At 36.4% G+C, this 18,632-nt stretch overlaps 1 protein-coding gene across 8 annotated transcripts in view; it reads right to left on the reverse strand.

Moving 5' to 3' along the window:
* Nucleotides 1–18,632, reverse strand: part of SWT1 (SWT1 RNA endoribonuclease homolog) — a 126,923-nt gene that overhangs the window by 57,828 nt on the left and 50,463 nt on the right. For 4 of the 8 annotated variants that reach the window (XM_039881239.1, XM_039881238.1, XM_039881241.1 and 1 more), the window contains exons 17-19: nucleotides 17,264–17,330; nucleotides 13,838–13,902; nucleotides 3,703–4,698 (exon numbers count right to left, since the gene is read on the reverse strand). In XM_039881239.1, the coding sequence (XP_039737173.1) occupies nucleotides 4,578–4,698; nucleotides 13,838–13,902; nucleotides 17,264–17,330 (253 nt within the window). In that variant the 3' untranslated portion in view covers nucleotides 3,703–4,577. Of the gene's footprint in view, nucleotides 1–3,702; nucleotides 4,699–13,837; nucleotides 13,903–17,263; nucleotides 17,331–18,632 lie in introns of those variants that run through there. The other 4 variants (XR_005656954.1, XR_005656955.1, XR_005656953.1 and 1 more) reach the window with 1 other exon arrangement.

An 18,632-nucleotide genomic window follows, 5' to 3' on the forward strand; every position in this document is an offset into this window, starting at 1 on the left:
CTTAACCCCAAGGGTATCAAACATTTAGAGGAAAAAGCTTAAAAAAGAAATGAGGACATGCTCATATTTTACCTCACTTGAAATTACATCAGGGAACCGTTTATTCACATGGCCACCCAAGGGTTATGAGTTAATGTAGCTAAACACATATCCATTAGTCTACAGCAAAGTTGCAAAGGCTGAGACAAGATTAGAACTCCTAAAGAATAGGATGTTGAAACTTTTGTAGTTGGGAACCCTGAGCCAAGCTAGTAGCTGAGATGTGGGTGTCTACCACCACACTGTCCTGTTCAAAGCTGGTAATTCTGCTCAAGTTCACAGAGCTGAGTTACTTTCAATAGAGTGGGTTTCAGTGGGAACAGAGCCAGAGAGCCATCAACTGGGAGGACTGGCCCATTGGTCCCAACTAAATCAGAGAAGGGTTATGGTGGCAACACTTCTGGTAGTGGAAGATGCATTTTATGATTCAATAGTTAGGTAAATTCGCTCTAAGAAGAGGTAAGTTCATCCCAACACAGAGTAAGGAGCTAACAAGGGTTCCAACAAGGGTGGGTTGAGGGGGTTGTCAGAAGTCAGTATGAGCAATATGACCTAGGCTCTGAAAGTGGACCAAGGCACGGTCTTGATAAACCCGATCAACCCTGGAGGAGTGAAAAAACACCTTCGACATGGTCAAGAGATCAAGAAAAAAGAACTTCCGATTTGTCTTGTGTCCTGTCTTTCACGTGACAGGCAAAGACCAGAAGAGGAAAGTGAAATTAACCCACTTGTGAAGTTTTAACTTGTGCGTCCTAATTGCCCACTGCAGGTCGTAAGACAGACCCCAACTCTTTAGCCAGCTTTTCTTAGGAACAGGACGCGGGAAGAGCTGGGGCTGCTCCAAACCAGAGGAGCCTCCCTGGTCCTCACATGAGGGAAATGGACTATCTTCTATAAAATAAGTTGGAAAAGGCTAGTGTGTAAAATAGTGCCAGGAACTGTGCTGGAAGATTCCTCATGGAGGCTTCTCCTGAAGTCATCAGCAGCTCCTCACTAAGACAAAGTCAAGAGCATTTTGTAGAGAGCCCTTTTCCCTGGTGTGACTCTCCCAAGCAGTCCCTTGTGGCTCATGGCATGCTTTATGATGGCTTCTGCTCAAAATATAATAGCCATACATATTGAAAAATGGAGATTTTAAAACTTGAAGTTCCTCTTCTAAGGATCTGATCATTCTTCCATCAAAACAAATGTACGAAAGCAATCTGCAGATTCAATGCAATCCCTATCAAATATCTTTGGCATTCTTTTCAGAACTAGAACAAAAAAATCCTAAAATTTATATAGAATCACAAAATACCATGAATAGCCAACAATCTTGAGAAAGAACAAAGTTGGGGGTATCACACTCCCTGATTTCAGACTATACTACAAAGCAATAGTAATCAAAACAGCATAGTATTGGCACAAAAACAGACACTTAGATCAATGGAACAGAAGAGAGAGCCCAGAAATAAACCCTTGCTTATACGGTCATATAATCTATGACAAAGGAGGCAAAAATATACACTGAAGAAATAACAGCCTCTTCAACAAGCAATGACGAGAAAACTGGACAGATACATGCAAAAAAATTAAATGAAACTGGACCACTCTATAACACCACAAAATGGATTAATAACTTAAATGTAAGACCTGAAACCCTAAAACTCCTAGAAGAAAACAGGTAGTAAACTATTTGACATTGGCCTTAGTAATATCTTTATGGATATTACTAAGCAAAAATAAACAAATGGGACTTTGTCAAACTAAAAAGCTGTACAGTAAAGGAAACCATCAACAAAACAAAAAGACAAGCTACTGAATGGGAGAATATTTTCACAAATGATATATCTGATATGGAGTTGACATCCAAAATATGTAAGGAACTCATACAACTCAGTAACATACATACACACACACACAAATCTGATCAAAAAATGGCCAGAGGACATGGAGACATTTCTCCAAAGAGGGTATAGAGATGGCCAATAGACATATGAAAAGGTACTCAACATCACTAATCAGCAGAGAAATGAAAATCAAAATCACAACGAGATATCACCTCATTCCACCTCATTGAATAGTCAAAATGGCTATTCTCAAAAAGTCAACAAATAACGTGTTGGTGAGGATGTGGAGAAAAGGGAATCCTTGTGCACTGTTGATGGGACTGCAAATTGGTGCAGCTACTATGGAAGACATGGAGATTCCTCAAAAAACTAAAAATAGAAATACCATATGACCCAGCAATTCCACCTCTGGGTATTTATCCAAAGAAACCAAAAAACACTAATTCAAAAAGATATATGCACCCCATGCTCATTGCAGCATTATATACCATAACCAAGATAGGAAAGCAGCCTAGGTATCCATCTATACGTGAATAAAGATGTGGTATACATACACACACACACACCACAATGGAAGATTACTCAGAAGTAAAAAAAAAAAAAAAAAAAAAAAAAAAAATTTGTGACAACGTAGATGGACCTAGAAGGTATTATGCTAAGTGAAACGTCAGACAGAGGAAGACAAATACCATATGGTTTCACCTGCATGTGGAATCTAAAAAAACAAAACAAATGAACAAAACAAAATAAAACCAGACTCATAGAAAAAGATCCAACTGATGGTTGTCACAGGGGAGAGGGGTGGAAGGATGAGCAAAAAAGGTGATGGGGAATAGAGTCAATAATACTGTGATAAGTGTGCCTGGTGACAGATGATTACTAGACTTAGTGCGGTGATCACATTGTAAGGTGTATAAAAGTCAAATCACTATATTGTATACATGAAATGAACATAATATCCTATACCAATTATATTCAAATTCAAAAATAAACAGAAAATATGTTCTGTAAGGTAGGATTTATTTATGATCCTATGTCAACCGATTTACTCTAATCCAGATTGGTCCCCAGAAAAGAAAGTGTCAGGGTGAGAGGAAACGGGACCCCCGACTCCTGCAATGGACTATTAGGGGAAAAAGTATAAAATTAAATAAAATTAAGATCAGAAAGGAAGTCAATGAAGAAGGGAAAGAAAAAAAAAAAACCCTGACATTTCAAAGAAACAAAGACTAAAAAATTTTAAGACTGTTTCTAAATCAAAATAAAAAATAAGACCATAAAGTTAGAAGAAAACACCCTCACATAGCAAAAAAAATTTAAGAAATGTTGAATTAATTGACAAATTAATGCGCAAAGCAAAAGACAAAGATAAAATTACAATCTACAAGAATAAGTGTGAAATATGTGTGAGTATATGGGTTACAGCAGTAAAAAGAAATTTTCCTAAAAGCATCACCTACATTAAAAAGATAGGAGGAAAAAGAGAGGGGTGTTGAGAACCAAAACCCAACAGTAATAACCAGGAGCAGCTGAGGGCACAGAGACCTGAACAAAGGCCTTTTGATGGGGGAGGGGACGTTCAGGTTCCTGAAGAAGAAAAGGAAAGAGGCAGAGCAGAAATGCTCTAGAAGATTCCCCTTCCCCCTGGTCCACATGGGACAGCACTCTGAGCCCCCAGTGAAGTGTGGCTCTCTACACAAACATAAAGCTGAGTGGGTCCCACAGGGACTGCGAGCGACATCCTGGCTGGGTTCTCTTTCATTGGAGGTCACTTTTATAATCATACCTTACACACAGTTCAGAAATACAATCTGGAAGTAAAATGTAAAGCAAATTCTTACTAAAAATAATTTATTGCTTTTTTAAAAAATAAATTAACATTTATAATAGAATATCAAATTAGATTCATCTAATGTATTAACAAAAGCATAATATACTCTAGTAAACAAGAGTTTCCAACTTGCTGTATAACTAAGTAAGAAATACATCAATTAAACACTTGGTCTAGTGAGGGGCAAACACTGGTCACCGCCCCCTAATCCCATAAATTCATGCTGCTTCACATTTCAGGGGAAACTCAACATAGGGGTCTCCTTGCTCTTCCCATTAGAAATGCACTGAAAAGTGACAAGCCTAGGGAAGAAAAGAGGCCGTCACAGCAAACTGGAGCTGAAGTCAAAATTCTATTTTCAATACCTTGGAGGAAGTGGAAGGGAAGTGTATTATATTCACCAGGTCTACATGGAAGACACTCTGATCACAAAACGGCCCAGGGTAAGATTTCACTTATGCAGTGTGGCGAGCATAGTCATGTCCTAATTCCTTCTTGGAGTCTGGAAGTGTCTCTGGTCACATAACCAAACTGAGGGCTGAGAGAGGAGCTGATGCCGTGCCTTCCCCAGATGCCATAGCGGCTCTGCCCTAAGATGACTAAAACGACGGCTCTCCTTTCCTTGGACAAACCGGCTCAGCATCAGGACTAGAGGTAGGGAGGCGTGGCTGGCTTCAGAAGAGGCAAGAGCAGTTCACCCCACAATGGGTGTGCCAGGCTTTTTACAGAACCTCAAACGAAACTGTCGGTAAGAGGCAAACACCTTTGTGTACCTATGAGACACTTCTTACAAGTCTCTTGATCTGGCTCAAAAGGTTGAACGCTACTCTGCTATTCTTGAAGACAAACGCAATTCCTTTTAAGTTACAAATCAGCATTTAGTTGAGCATGTCTTCACACCATCCCCTGTTTTTGGCCTCCATGTAGACAGATGCATTGCACTGCTGCATGGTATATTCCATCTCAACCAGCTGGCGGCATCCAATGGTTAACTTTTCCCTAGAGGATAAAGAAAGGTTAAATCACTGCCGAGACAGATAGTCAGATAAATGAAAAAAATCTTAACATAGCAGGATAACAATGGGTTTGCTATCTGAGAGATAAGATACCAAGAGTTATGGTTTCTTAGCACAGAAGAAAAAACATGAGAAGATAAGCACTTAGTAGAATAGTTCTAAACCAATATGGAGAAGATCTTGATGCAATTCCTAGAATTCAGGAATGAGGGTTCTCACAGCAGGCTTGCAGCCAACAAGTAAACTTGGATGCTTGAAAATAGTCCTTTGTATGGACTCTGAAGGACTTCTCCCAGCAGCAGATGGGCTGATGTTAAGATGTTCTAAGTCAAGATGTAGAACGCATATTTCTTATTTAGCTTGGGAGATTGGAGGATACTAAGAGAATGCACCTGCTGATAGGAACAGACACTGGAGAGGGGACAGGAAATTGACAGAGCTTCAACTCTTAAAAAGAATTGCTGAAATAAGTTGCTTTGCAGTTAAAAAATGAATATTAGTTAGTTACCCTAAACCGAAATAAGTTGCTTTGCAGTTAAAAAATGAATATTAGTTAGTTACCCTAAACCGAAGGTGGAGAAGCAGGGAGAAATGCCTAATATATGCCATGCCTATACACAATTTTACCTAAGATGAAGCCTAGCTGGGCTCGCAAGTGTCTAGAGTCCAAATCTCATGGAAATCTACTTAAATCTACTGGTAGACAGTCTACATAAGTTTATGAAGAATACCAAGCATCTAGTACAGCGCCTGGCACATGAGGTGGTCAAGGAATGACAGTTACTTGTATTATGTAAATTACATTGTCATTACTTCCTTGGCTTCTAAGGAAGTAATGGAGTGTTTTCATGGTGTTGGGGAGCATCACCAGCCACCAACTCCCCACTGCACCCCCCACCCTGTGTGGATCCCTTCATGTAGGTTACAAAGGAAAATAAAGTTAATCAGAACTCAGGGAATAGATGAGAGGCAGTAGTGACAGCAAAAATAAATATACCATATTTTAAGTGGCCTCAATTCCTGAAGCTGTGGTTTCTGTGAGGCTGATTAAAACCTGACTTTTGGCTTTGTGTTACTCTAGTTCTATTTTCTATATTTAGATTGCTTCAAATTAGTGTTACATTGCTGCCAATTCTTTACAACTACTCAGAAAATGATTTTCGGAAGACGGTAAGAAATCCAAAATAAAAAAGATATAAATGATTTTTTAAACTTAAAAAAATGAAAGAAAAAAGGCAAGTCCCAATTTCTGTTCTTGGTTATTTATCTTTTCATAATAACTAGACTTTGAATCTATTTCTGTGTCTTTTCTTTTTCTTCTTTATTTTTCTCCTCTCACAGTTCAGAGGTGAGCTCTGTACCTCCTCTTTGCATCCTAGTGGCATTTGGTTTTTTTATTTGTGTGAATCACCATTCTGACAGTAGATCATCACCTATGGAGTTTGTTTCCTTCAGTAAGTTGTCATTGCTGACTAGAGGAAAGTTATCGGGTGTTTTTCATCCTGTACGTTTGATCTACTAGATTACAGTAAGAGGAATTCTTGAGGTCCTTTTTCCCATGGCTTATATGGAGAATGGCAAAATATTAGATGTGGGAGCACCTGAACACCTTTGCCTGCCATTCTGCGACATCTCATCAAACACAAATGAGAGGCGGCCCCTTACATATTTTGATCTCTTAATTAGGAACAAGGTCTTCCTTTACATTGGACCTGAAAAACACATCTATCAGACCCGAGTCTGCCTAAATTAAAACAAAACAAAAAGTCGCTACCCCCTTTTCCTCCAATAATACAAATATTTTATGTCTCTTATAATGATCCTATTTTTTTTTCCAAATGAAACAATTCCAATTCTTAATAGTTTCTGAAACAGAACTCAAAACTGGAGGCTGCTTCTGGTTTTGCATTGCTCATGAGACTTCTGCAAAACTGCTGCTGTTTCTCTAAATTGTCTCATTATGGGTATTAAACTTGCTCGACCAAATCTCAGGTCAAAATAATTGGAAATTTGATCAAATCAATTAAAAAAATAATTCCAGCTATTATGAGATTCATTTCCATGGCTAATTTTGTCAAAATGGCATGGTAGAAGTGAATTTATGTGACCTAATTCCAATTTTTGATACAGTTTTTCCAAAATTCCTTCTAGGAACAAGAAGAAAGTCTAAAATGGATATTCGTTTTACGACTCTAAATTTTTCTATACATTTGCAATGTGTATCTCAAGTGAAAGAAAAATGGAATACAGTGTAATCCTAATATAAAAATAATATGTAATAGCTAACATCATACTAAGTGGTGAAAGACTGAAAGCCTTCCCCCTAAAATCAGGAACAAGACAAAGACGCCCACAAAACCTTTTCTATTCAACACTGTACTGGAAGTTCTATACAGAGCAATTAAGCACACAAAAAAGTAATTGTTATACAAATTATAAATAAAGAAGTAAAATTATCTTTATCGATCTTAAATAATCCACAAAATAACTGTTAGAGCTAATAAACTAATTCAGCAACATTGCAAAATAAATGATCCACACACAAAAAATCTGTTGCATTTCTACGCACTAACAAACAATTTGAAAGGAAATAACAATGGCATGAAACATTCCATTTATAATAGCATGAAAAAGATTAAAATACTTAGAAATAAATGTAACCAAAGAGGCTTGTACACTAAAATCTACAAAATACTGCCAAAGAAATTTAAGACCTAAATTAGTGGCACCACATGTTCATGGATTAGAAAACTTAATACAATGATAACACTCCCCAAAGCAATCTACATACTCAATGTCATCCCTGTCAAAATCCCATCAATGTTTTTTGCAGAAATGGAAAAACTGATCCCCAAATTCACACAGAATTGCAAGGGGCCCCAAAGAGCAAATTTTGAAAAAGAAAAATAGGGTTAGGGGACTCACACTTCTCAATTTTAAAAACTTACCACAAAGCAACTTTAATCAAAACAGTGTAGTACTAGCATAAAGACAGACAGACTGACTGATGGAATTTCTTTGAAAGTCCAGAAATAAACCCTCACATAATCAATTGATTTTTGGCAAGGGTACCAAGACCGTTCAATGAGAAAATAATAGTGTCTTCAACAAATGGTGCTAGGACAACATGACATCAACGTGCAAATGAATGAGGATTGACTTGTACCTCACGCCATATACAAAAATGAACTCAAATGGATCAATGACCTAACTGGTAGAGCTAAAAGTTCTTAGAAAAATATTTCGGAAAAATATTCATGATCTTAGCTTTGGCCATGGATTCTTAGATATGACACGAAAAGCCTGAGAAATACAAGAACAAACGCATAAATTGGACTTGATCAAAATTAAAAACTTGTGCATCAAAAGATATCAAGAATGTGAAAAGACAACTTACAGAATGAGAGAAAATATTGGGCGTAACATCCAGAACAAATAACATGTCAAGCTGGTGTCAAGGTGGTTGATAAGGTCAACAAATGAAACCAAAAGTAACAATCAAGACTTTATTCATTTACTGTGACCCTGCAAGTAAGAGGCAAAATGAAAGGTGCCCGCTCCCTAGCACTCCACTTTCCCTGCCGAATGACGCCAGGCAAGGGTCAGATGACACAGTGCAGACAGGGTGCGTCATCTCACTGCTGATCTAAGGCTCCTGCCTCTTCATGGACTCAAAGGGTCAAGGGATGGAAGAGGGGTGTCTTAGTCCATTCAGGCTGCCGTAACAAAACACCACATTTGTTGGGCTATAAACATGAGAAATTTATTTCTCATAGTTCTAGAGGTTGGGAAGTCCAAGTTCAAGGCACTGCCATGGTCACATTCTGATGAAAGCCCTCTTTTATAAAAGCATTAATCTCAAGTTCTACCCTGATGATCTCATCACTTCCAAAAGGCCTCACTTTCTAAGATTGGGCAACGAGATTCTAACATAAGAATTTTGGAGGGCACATAAATATTCAAACCACAGCAATGAAGAGTGAGGAGTGGAAAGGCATTGAGTCAGAGTGGAGAAAAATATCTCAGCCAAAGCTAATACCTCCGAGAAAAAGGTCTCAGCAGAGGTGCCTAAGCCAAAGCCCCCAATAAAGAAGCCTCCAAATGGAGCTGCCTGGGCTAGGAATGCAGGTGTGCATGTGAGCATGGCTGGGCAGGGGACCCGAGAAGTGTCTGCAATTCCCCCCAGGAGACTGCAATACGCTGGCTGTGTACCACCAAATCCGGTATGGGGAAGGCAGCTTCCTCTACGGATCCTGCCAGATAAAGCCATGTAACTGCCTATGGTCAGGCCTGAAAGATCATACATAGGATTCTGCCCTGGAGCCAGACTGACTCCTCATAAAGAATTCTTATGACTCAACAGGAGAAAGAAAAACAGCCCAATTAAAAATGGGCAAAGGACCTGAATAGGCATTTCTCCGAAGATAAACAAAAGGCCAACAAGCACATGAAAAGATACTCAACATCATTAGTCATTAAGGAGACCAAAATCGAAATCACAATGAGATAAAACTTCATGCTCACTGGGATAGCTATAATAAAAAATGGAAAATGTCGAGAATGTGGAGAAATTCGGATACTTGCATATCACTGATGGGAAGGTAAAATAGTGCAGCTGCTGCGGAAAACAGGAAGTTCCTCAAAAAGTTAAACACAGAATTACCAACTGACCCAAGAATTCCACTCTTAGATATACATGCCCCCCAAATTGGAAAGCGTTCAAATAGTTGTACAGAAATAGCAACACTATTCACAATGGCCCAAAAGTGGAAACAACCCAAATGTCCACCAACAGTTGAATGAACAAAATGTGGTACATACGTGCAATGGAATATCATTCAGCCATAAAAAGGAATGAAGTGCTGATACATGTTACAACATGGATGAACCTTGTACACATCCCGCTAAGTAAATGAACCCTGATAAAAAAAAGCCATTTGTTGTAAGATTCTATTTACAAGAAACATCCGGAATAGATAAATCCATAGAGACCAGCGCAGATTAGTGGCTGCCAGTATCTGCGGGGAGTGGAGGACAGAGAACAACTGTGTAATGGATGTGACATCTGCTGCTGGGGTGACGGCAACATCTTGGAACTAGACGGAAGTGATGGCTGCACAGCTGAGGGATGCACTTAATGCCACTGAATTGCACACTTTAAACTGAGTAATTGTTAACTTCATGTTATGTGAATTTTACCTCAATTATAAAGAAGAAAAACGTATGTACATTTATTTTGTAATATCTTATATCACAAATAATAAAGTATCTACTGCAAAATATTACTCTACAGACACAGAATAAGGAAATTCTTTCCTAATTAAAGCAGAAACATCAAAGGTTTAAATCTGATCTCTAGATTCTTTTTCTCTAAGGCTTTTTCTGTCTCAGGCTCCTTGGACGAACCAGGGCATTACTTTAACACAGGGATTCTCAAACTTTGCGTGCCCTGGACGGTCAAACAGATTGCTGGGCGCCAGCCCTGGAGTTTCCAATGCAGAAAGCTTAAAGTGGAGCCTTGCAGTTTGCACTTCTTGCAAGTGCCCAGGTGATGCTGACATTCGGGTGCTGGAACCACAGCTCTACTGTAATTTAGAAGATACTACCATAGACGTGATTCCCAAAGTCGGAAAGCAGTAATTCCTGAAAACGTCGCAAAGAAAAGGAAGCTTCTGATACACAGGACACCTTAGGCAGCATATCATTTGGATATGCCAGGTACTTTGTGAGGCTGATGTCCCAAACTAGTCTACATTTCATATAGAAAAAATGACCTTAGAAGCGTGCCTCGCAAATATGCCAGATGCACTGTCAAAAATTTAGAGGGCAAATAAAGTGAAGTAAACACTGCTCCTAACTTATGTCTTATACATATAAAAGATACCACACAAGATAAATGTTTGGCAATCTGTTTGATAAACTCACTGATTTACCATCCCGAATTTTCTAAACTCCTCATCTACTTAGGGTAAACAGTACACATACCCCACTGGCAAGGCAAAAGCTACTTCGAAAAAGTCTACAAACTACAGAAGACAGAAAACGCTAACAGGTTTGTAACAGATACAAACACCAAGGTTCTACAGTACCACAGAATTCAAACTTTTGATCAAAGCCACTTTCAGTCTGAAACTTTCATTCCTTGCTTTCTCAGAACCTATAAAATAGTTTTATGTTCTTCAGCTACTTAATTACCTTCCTGCTGCAATAAATATGGTGTTGGGCACATCCTCCTCAACAACTAACCACAAATCAGCATATTCAGACAATTTAAGTCATTGTTTTCCTTAACATTCCCAAAGGTGGCCAGCTACATGCAACTTAATAAATCATTCACCTGTTTTCACCTCTGACCCACAGGAAAATGTTGCCACCTTTTACCTATTGCGTTTGGCCCTGTGTCTAATAAAAACTGTGGACACCAAAAGAACCTCTCTTTTGGCAGCTTATTTGAAAATTGTGAGCTGTGAAGTACGTCAGAGGCTAATATGGGAGAAACTATTCACTGTAAATTCGGCAAATAATTTCAAAACAAACAACAGAGTAACAAATCTAAAAGCTATTAATCAAAAGCCTGTTGAACAGCAATTGCCATTTTTCAATGCATTCAAGATAGTTATTAGATATATTTGATTTCAAAATCATCCTTTTGGGTATAAGGAGTTTATTAATATCATAGTTCAAATCCCTGGCACTGTAAATGGAAAGAAAACAAAGAGAAAAACAGGTACAATTGCTTTAACTTTGAACATTCAACTTTGACCCCTGTACCCCCCCAAAAACAACAACAACATAACTTCCAACTACTCTAACAGTAAGCTGAAGTCAAAATAATTTTAGACAACTGATTGGAACCATTCTGCCAGAGGCTCGGCCCTCCACGTTGTCTACGGTGCGCTTTCTCCCTCTTCAAAAATATGCTAATTTTGATAGACATATTTTTGACACAAGTCTCATGTACACAACCTCTAAATGTGACTTGCCTGTAACGATTTATAAATAAGAGTATAACTGAGGACTACAGTAAAAATAAAATCACTCTCACCCCCAGCTACACAGATTCGGCATGCCTACCGGCTTCAGATTTTCTTGGAAAGTTTTAATTAGTGAGTGAACTTTCATAGCTGTGCTGCTTAATAATGTTTGTGTATGATTATCAATCCTAGTGCCTTGATCATCAAATAAATTTATCAACCTAGAATTTTAACAGTAGAAGCACTTTGATAGCCAACTTAGTCACTACACCTGCTCATAAAATTTTGTAGCCACACAGGTATATCTAAACATTATAAATAGCCTATAAACAGTGATTTAGTGATATGGTGGCATGTTATATAGCAGTGAAAATACAGTCAGTTCTGCTACAGCACTTGTTTTGAATGCATGAATTGTTCCAACACCACTGACACATTACAGAACAATGTGAGCATTAACACAAACTTCACATTTTCTTATACAGAGTTTCAGATAAACAGACGAACGACTGCACCCAGCTGACCCAAGCCGCTTAAGAATACACAACACACACTCGGGCACACACTTCGAACATGCACGAGTTCCCTCGGCTTTGCTGTGTTTGGAGAACCATCCTTTCACATTTGGTTTCAACTTTACATCCGATTTCAGATAACCTGCCCTCCTGCACATTACATTCACCCTTCCAGTGCCTTCCACAGGCAAACTGTAGCTCTTTTTCAAGGTAAAGTGTCAAATTTGTCACAGTATTTATGTATTTTCTAACCATTTAAAATGTGTAAAACTGTGATACCACTTTTATTTTTTAGTGTGTCTCTTATTAAGCTTTTGAGCGATGTGCCTCAGCCCCATTTCCCACGAGCCCTGTGGTTGTTACGGCGTGAGTTTGGGCAGGCAGCGGTGATATGCAGAACCACCTACGCCGTGATGTAATAGAACTGAACGTAAACCAACGGCCCCGTCTTCAACATGGATGAAGCTCGATGTTGAGTCAGAAAAAGAATCCAGCGGAGCTGGGGACATGGGACTGACGGGCAACGCTGAAAGGGTTAAACGGGTTTTGGCTCCTCAGGAATTGGTCTGTCCGGGCCCAGGACTGGAAGGCTGCACATCTCGACCCCATGTGTACAAGAATCTGATTTATACTACTCCTATTCTTTTTACATGTGACTGCTATAAACCAAATTATTTTTTTAAAGACTATATATAGTGTGATATCGTTAAGTTCAAAAACAGGTGAAATTAATCCACTTAGTTTTCATGGTACATAAATACACAGAAATATCATAAAGATAAGGATGAGAATTATAAATATAAAATCACTAGGGAAAGGATGGAACAGAGAATACAAATAGGGTGAATTAAGGTCTGTTTTGTCAACTGAATGGTAGCGGCATATGAGTATTCTTTATACGAGTTATTCTTCAAAACATGGTCTGGAGAATGTAAGCCTCTTTCAAAGGATCTGTGAGGTCACAGCTATTTTCATAAAAAAAAAATGAGACAGGGTTTGCCTTTTCCATTCTCATTCTTGCAAGAGTGTACAGCAGTTTCCCAGTGATACATGACATGTCATTATGGAAACAGATTAAATGCAAAAGCAGCCATGAGAACCAGCTGTCTTCTACTAAGCCAGATGCTAAGAGATTTGTGAAGATGTACAATGCCACTGTTGTGATATTTTTTGTCCGGGGAAAACTTATTTTCATAATTATATGTTACTTATCTTAACATAATTAATTAGCTATTGTTATTTTTAAATAAATAAACATTTTAAATTTCTCAGTTCTACTTTCTAAGACAATAAATATAAATAGATATGACCCACATAAACAAAAGCTCTTGGGGTCTTCAATAATTTTTTAAAATATAAAGGAATCTCAAGGCCAAAAAATTGGAGAACTGCTTTAAACCTTCTATCTGCTACACACACGCGCACACACACACACGCGCGCGCACACACACACACACACACACACACGCACACACGGCTCTTTTGCATGTATGAAATATTTCACAACAATAAAGGTAAAAAAAAAATCATAGTGTAACAAAGACATAGAAAAACCCTTCCCCACAACAACCAGGCGGTACTGTCTGAGGCGAAAGCTTGCTACAATGAAGACTCATCTACAGATGTGACTCACCGATACTCAGTCTGTGAAACACAATCATAAAGTTCCTGGGCGGTGAATTTGACATTTTTATTTACCTGAAAAAAACCAAGATACAGTTATTAAAATGCATATTAAATCAAATGAGTAGTAAAAGCACAATCAGAATCGCCAATATTCTGAGGGAACAGAATGTCAAGTTTCTAGTTTTTGCATAAAAAGAACAGAAAATTAACAATCAGAAATTCAGAGACCATAATGCTAACATGAAACTCGGTGCAAAAATGCTGGTCCTATTGTTACAACCTAATCTGTCCCAAGAACCAGAAGTGAGATGGGCCTAGGGTCAGTGGGACTACAACGAAGCATTTTGTAGATCCCATGGACAGAAAAAAAGATATACTGCACGAAACACTAAATTCTACTGCTACTGGCTGTTAGCAATAGTCACGCTTCAATTGGCCTAGCCTGTTAAAAGATTTCTAATATTTAATATTTATTTTCTAGGAAAAGTAAATGAATCTAAGAAAAATTTTTAAAAACTACTTAATTTTAAATAACTCTATACTTAAGGGGCTGGGGTCTAATAGGTAGAATATTGTAAGCAGAAAAAGCCACATCTTGTTCATATCCTGAACATTAGAAATAATTAAAGCTGAAAGAAAGTATTCAACTCTAACAATAACTGAATACTATGGATAACCCTTTCAAAAGTTATTACTAACCTTCACTTTCATTTAAATACAAATATTATAAACTGTGTAGAAATATCTACCTGTTTGGGAAAAAGTATGATTTACAGACATTTTCTAAAGAAATATATTTTTCAGACTATTGAGGTCTAAATAGTTAAACTGATATGCTTAAGTTCATAAATACCTATTATAATTCAGAGACATAATTTACAATATTATAAATATAAAAGTCCTTCATCATACAAAAACTAGCCATGGCACACACATGGAGGACACAGTGAATTTTGTATTTCTTGAGGCTTACTACTACTGATTTAGGATATCTTTTACTTAATTCACTTCTTTTTTATATATTTAAAGTAATATTAGCTGGAATGAACTTTTTGGTGGGAAAAATGCTTTCCGTGGGGGAATGTGACATATTTAATCATCACTACTTTAAAGCCTCATATCATAAAAGTCTTCTATAGAATTTAGGGGACTGCTTATTACCAAAATGTGAGCTTCTATGAGCTTCTTTAGTATTTTCATAAGAAATTCACCATATTTGTGTAGAAAATGTTTTATTCACTGAAGGCTAAAAACATATTTTAAAATATATTTTAAATTTACATAATCCTGAATTTTGCTAAAATTAGGATTAGATACTTATAGTCAATGTTATTTAATTATATATAATATTTAATATATTTAATTAATGTATAAAATTAGCATTTAATTTATCATAACTTTTTTAGGTACTTTACAATTTTTATTAAAAGTCTTTTAAAAAGATCCTAAGATATACATTCAGAGTTAAACTATCAACCAGTCCAAATCCTGCTTCTTTACGTGTTCTTCCCTGGTCTCCAGGCCTTTGACATTTTCCTTATTGCCCCAACATCCCAGGACCTATATATACACTATATCCAAACTTAGGCCAACAAATGTCAACAACACTGCATATGTCTGATCAGAGGATGAAGAAAATCCTTCCTCCATCAACTGCTGAGAAAAATCAGCTGAAGAACTGATCCTGAACCTGACATAATATAAACACAAAATAGTTCCTTAGGCCTTTAGATTTTGAGAAAAATGAGTATCTAGATGACTCTTTCGTTTTAAAACCAATCACCCACATAAATTTAGACACTTATCCCAGAATATAGCTGGGGTATAAGGGTGATGTGGCTCTAGCTCATAGATGGCTTACAAAGAAGACAATTTATTAGTAAAAAGGGCCGATGAAATACAAATTGATTACCTTATTACAGAATTTAGCTGGAAATATCTTGTTTCATCATATTTATTAATTTTGATTCAAGACCTTTTTAATTACTCATATCGGGACATTTTAAATTACACTGGTTAATATTATTTCTATGCTCAAGTGCACAATTTTAAATCCCAAGGAACAAATAGCTATAAGATACCTTTGTCAGTAAACATTAGAGTTGCAAGAGCAAAAGGCAAAGGTTAAATATAAAAAGTTTAGGTGGTGCCATTACTATTATGATATGAGACAAATATCTCCAATGTAGTAACTGTTATAGGGAAGGAAGTTCTGCTAAGAGAAATGATTTTAAAAACGGAGAATCAACTCCACATATTCTTAAAGATAACGGTATGTATTTTCTCTCAATATTCTCAGCAATAGGAAGCACTAAAAAGATCTATGTCTCAGATTTTTCCACAATATATAATTTTAAAATTGTCCTATTAGTTCCACAAATATCTATTTTTATTATTAGAATTAATGACAATTTGAAATTCAGAAAGTATGAAGAATTATATGAATCATTTCAAAAGAGGAAATTCTATTAATCTCACAGGGTAGTTATACAGTATTATGGCTGATTTTTTAAAAAGTACACAAACGTTTTGTTTCCTTAAATAAAATAGGTAATACCGAACATTTACTCTGAAACTGGTACTGTTTGGAGCACTTTGTATCTATTAAGTTACTCAGTCTTTGAAGAATACTATAATTTCTCTACTAATGCCATTCCCATTTTACAGAAGAAACTGAGACAAAGAGAATTAAATAACTTTAAGAGCATGTAATTAATAGGTGGCAGAAACAACATTTGAACACGAGTAGTTTGACCTCAGAGTCTGTGTTCTTAGTCATTAGGTTCTTAATGTTAGATGTGGCGTACAAAAAATTAAATAAAAAGCTAACCAGGAATAAAAGTGAAGAAATATATTTAAAGGAGTTTGATTCCATAAGAAATGTGAGACCTGAATATGTCATATTTCCCCACAGAAAGCATTTTAAGAATGAAACACATACACACTTGAAAAGAAAAGGAAATATGGGAACATGGGCAAAGAGCTTTAGACAAACAAAAATCTGAAGATCAATAGAATACTTTCCAGGGATTGGCAAGGATGAGGACGGCATGCAGGTTAATTTACAAAATATTCTGGCGCTTCACCACCACCGCTCTAACTCTGGGGCCTATGCCGATGCCATAGAGGAAACTCAAGGATAGCTTCCGTGTTCCACACCATAAAGAAATAACTTGTCGAATATGCCAACAGCACCTCTCACGACAAACAATTCTGTGTTGTAGAAAGTGTATTATTCTAGGATTCTACTGCATGTTTTTACATAGAGAATGAAAACAAAATGAGTATGTCATTGGCAAACTTTTGTGGCATTCGAGAGTTTAAAGGAAATATCAATTACATGGCTTTCCATTACATTTTAGAACTACCATGTTTTCTCTTGACAGGTGTTTATGGTGGAAATATGGTAAACATTTAAAAATATTTCTCATACCTCATACTTGATTAGGAAGTTATAGAGAGTCTCGACATCTTGATAATTACTGTTGGGGGCCAAAATCCTAAAAAATATAATTACAAAAAAAGGGGGAATGAATGATTTAAGAAAAAATAATACCTGAACTTTTCTTCAAAAACATACACATAGTGTGAGGAATAACTTACTGTATAATAGGCTTATTAAAAATTTTATAACTTTTTTATATTTTAAATCAATTAAAATTATAAAACCATGAGCTTAACTCAAAAGAGATCAATTTATTGAAATATTTTTCCTTATTTGACATATAACTTTACAACAATAAGTGATTCTGTGAAATTAGAGCTCACGTTTTGAGTTTCAATGATAGATTTCTCAAAAGGTACATAGAAATATGAAATGCATTTATATTCCATAATTTTTAAGCCACAGATTTCCCACAGAAATGTTCAATCAATCCAGACAATTGATTTAACTATCCTAATAAAAGATTTTGTGACTAAATTCAAACAATATTGAACTATCAAGCCTAGTATTCTACAAAAAGGCCTTTATAATTAGACTATTACTAACACTGATTCATAAAAACAACAATGAAATATAACACTAAATATATAAACAACACAAAAACAAAAATAACAAATGGAAACTAGACAAAATAGAAATAAAGAAAATGGAAGAACATATTTCTCCTAGCAATAAAATAGTAAAATAGTAATTCTCATTTTCTTATACTAAGTATTTTTTAAATCCTTTCATGATGAAGTTTTTTTTTTCTTTTGAAAAAAGGAAATGAAACCAGTACTTTCTTTATGGTACAGTGGTTATCAGCAATGTCTGCCTAGGTTTCTTGAGCTGGGTGAGTTTTGGGCGACTTATTTTCCTTGTTTCTGAAATGAGAATGGTAATAGTCCTTACTTCATAGGGTTATTATGAGAATTAAATGAGCTACTATAAGAAAACCCTTCATAATAATGTCTGATATCCAGCAAGCACTATATATCAATTATAATATTAATGATAACAACCATCATCATCATCTAATATTTTCGAGCCACAGAATAAGTGCATAAAGACCTAACTAATGAGAAATTAAGCCACCTCAATTAACTCTGAAATTCCAAGTGCCTTTTCAATTACAATGTCTCTAGGTTCTCACATCTTTGTTGACACTTGATATTGTCATTTTGAGTTAACTAACCTAAATAACCTTATTAGATCTTTAAACTATTTGGCCTTTATTAGACTTGTGGGAGAGGTTTTATAAATAATTTTTCAGGATATAGTACAATTTTCAAAGGGGCTTTTTTCCCTTGGAGGAGACATATATAGAATATCTTTAAGAATATACAAAAATCTATAGTACCATTTCATGAAAAAAATT

Source organism: Pteropus medius, unplaced genomic scaffold, assembly GCF_902729225.1.
Source record: "Pteropus medius unplaced genomic scaffold, Ma_sr-lr_union100, whole genome shotgun sequence".
Lineage (NCBI taxonomy): Eukaryota > Metazoa > Chordata > Mammalia > Chiroptera > Pteropodidae > Pteropus > Pteropus medius.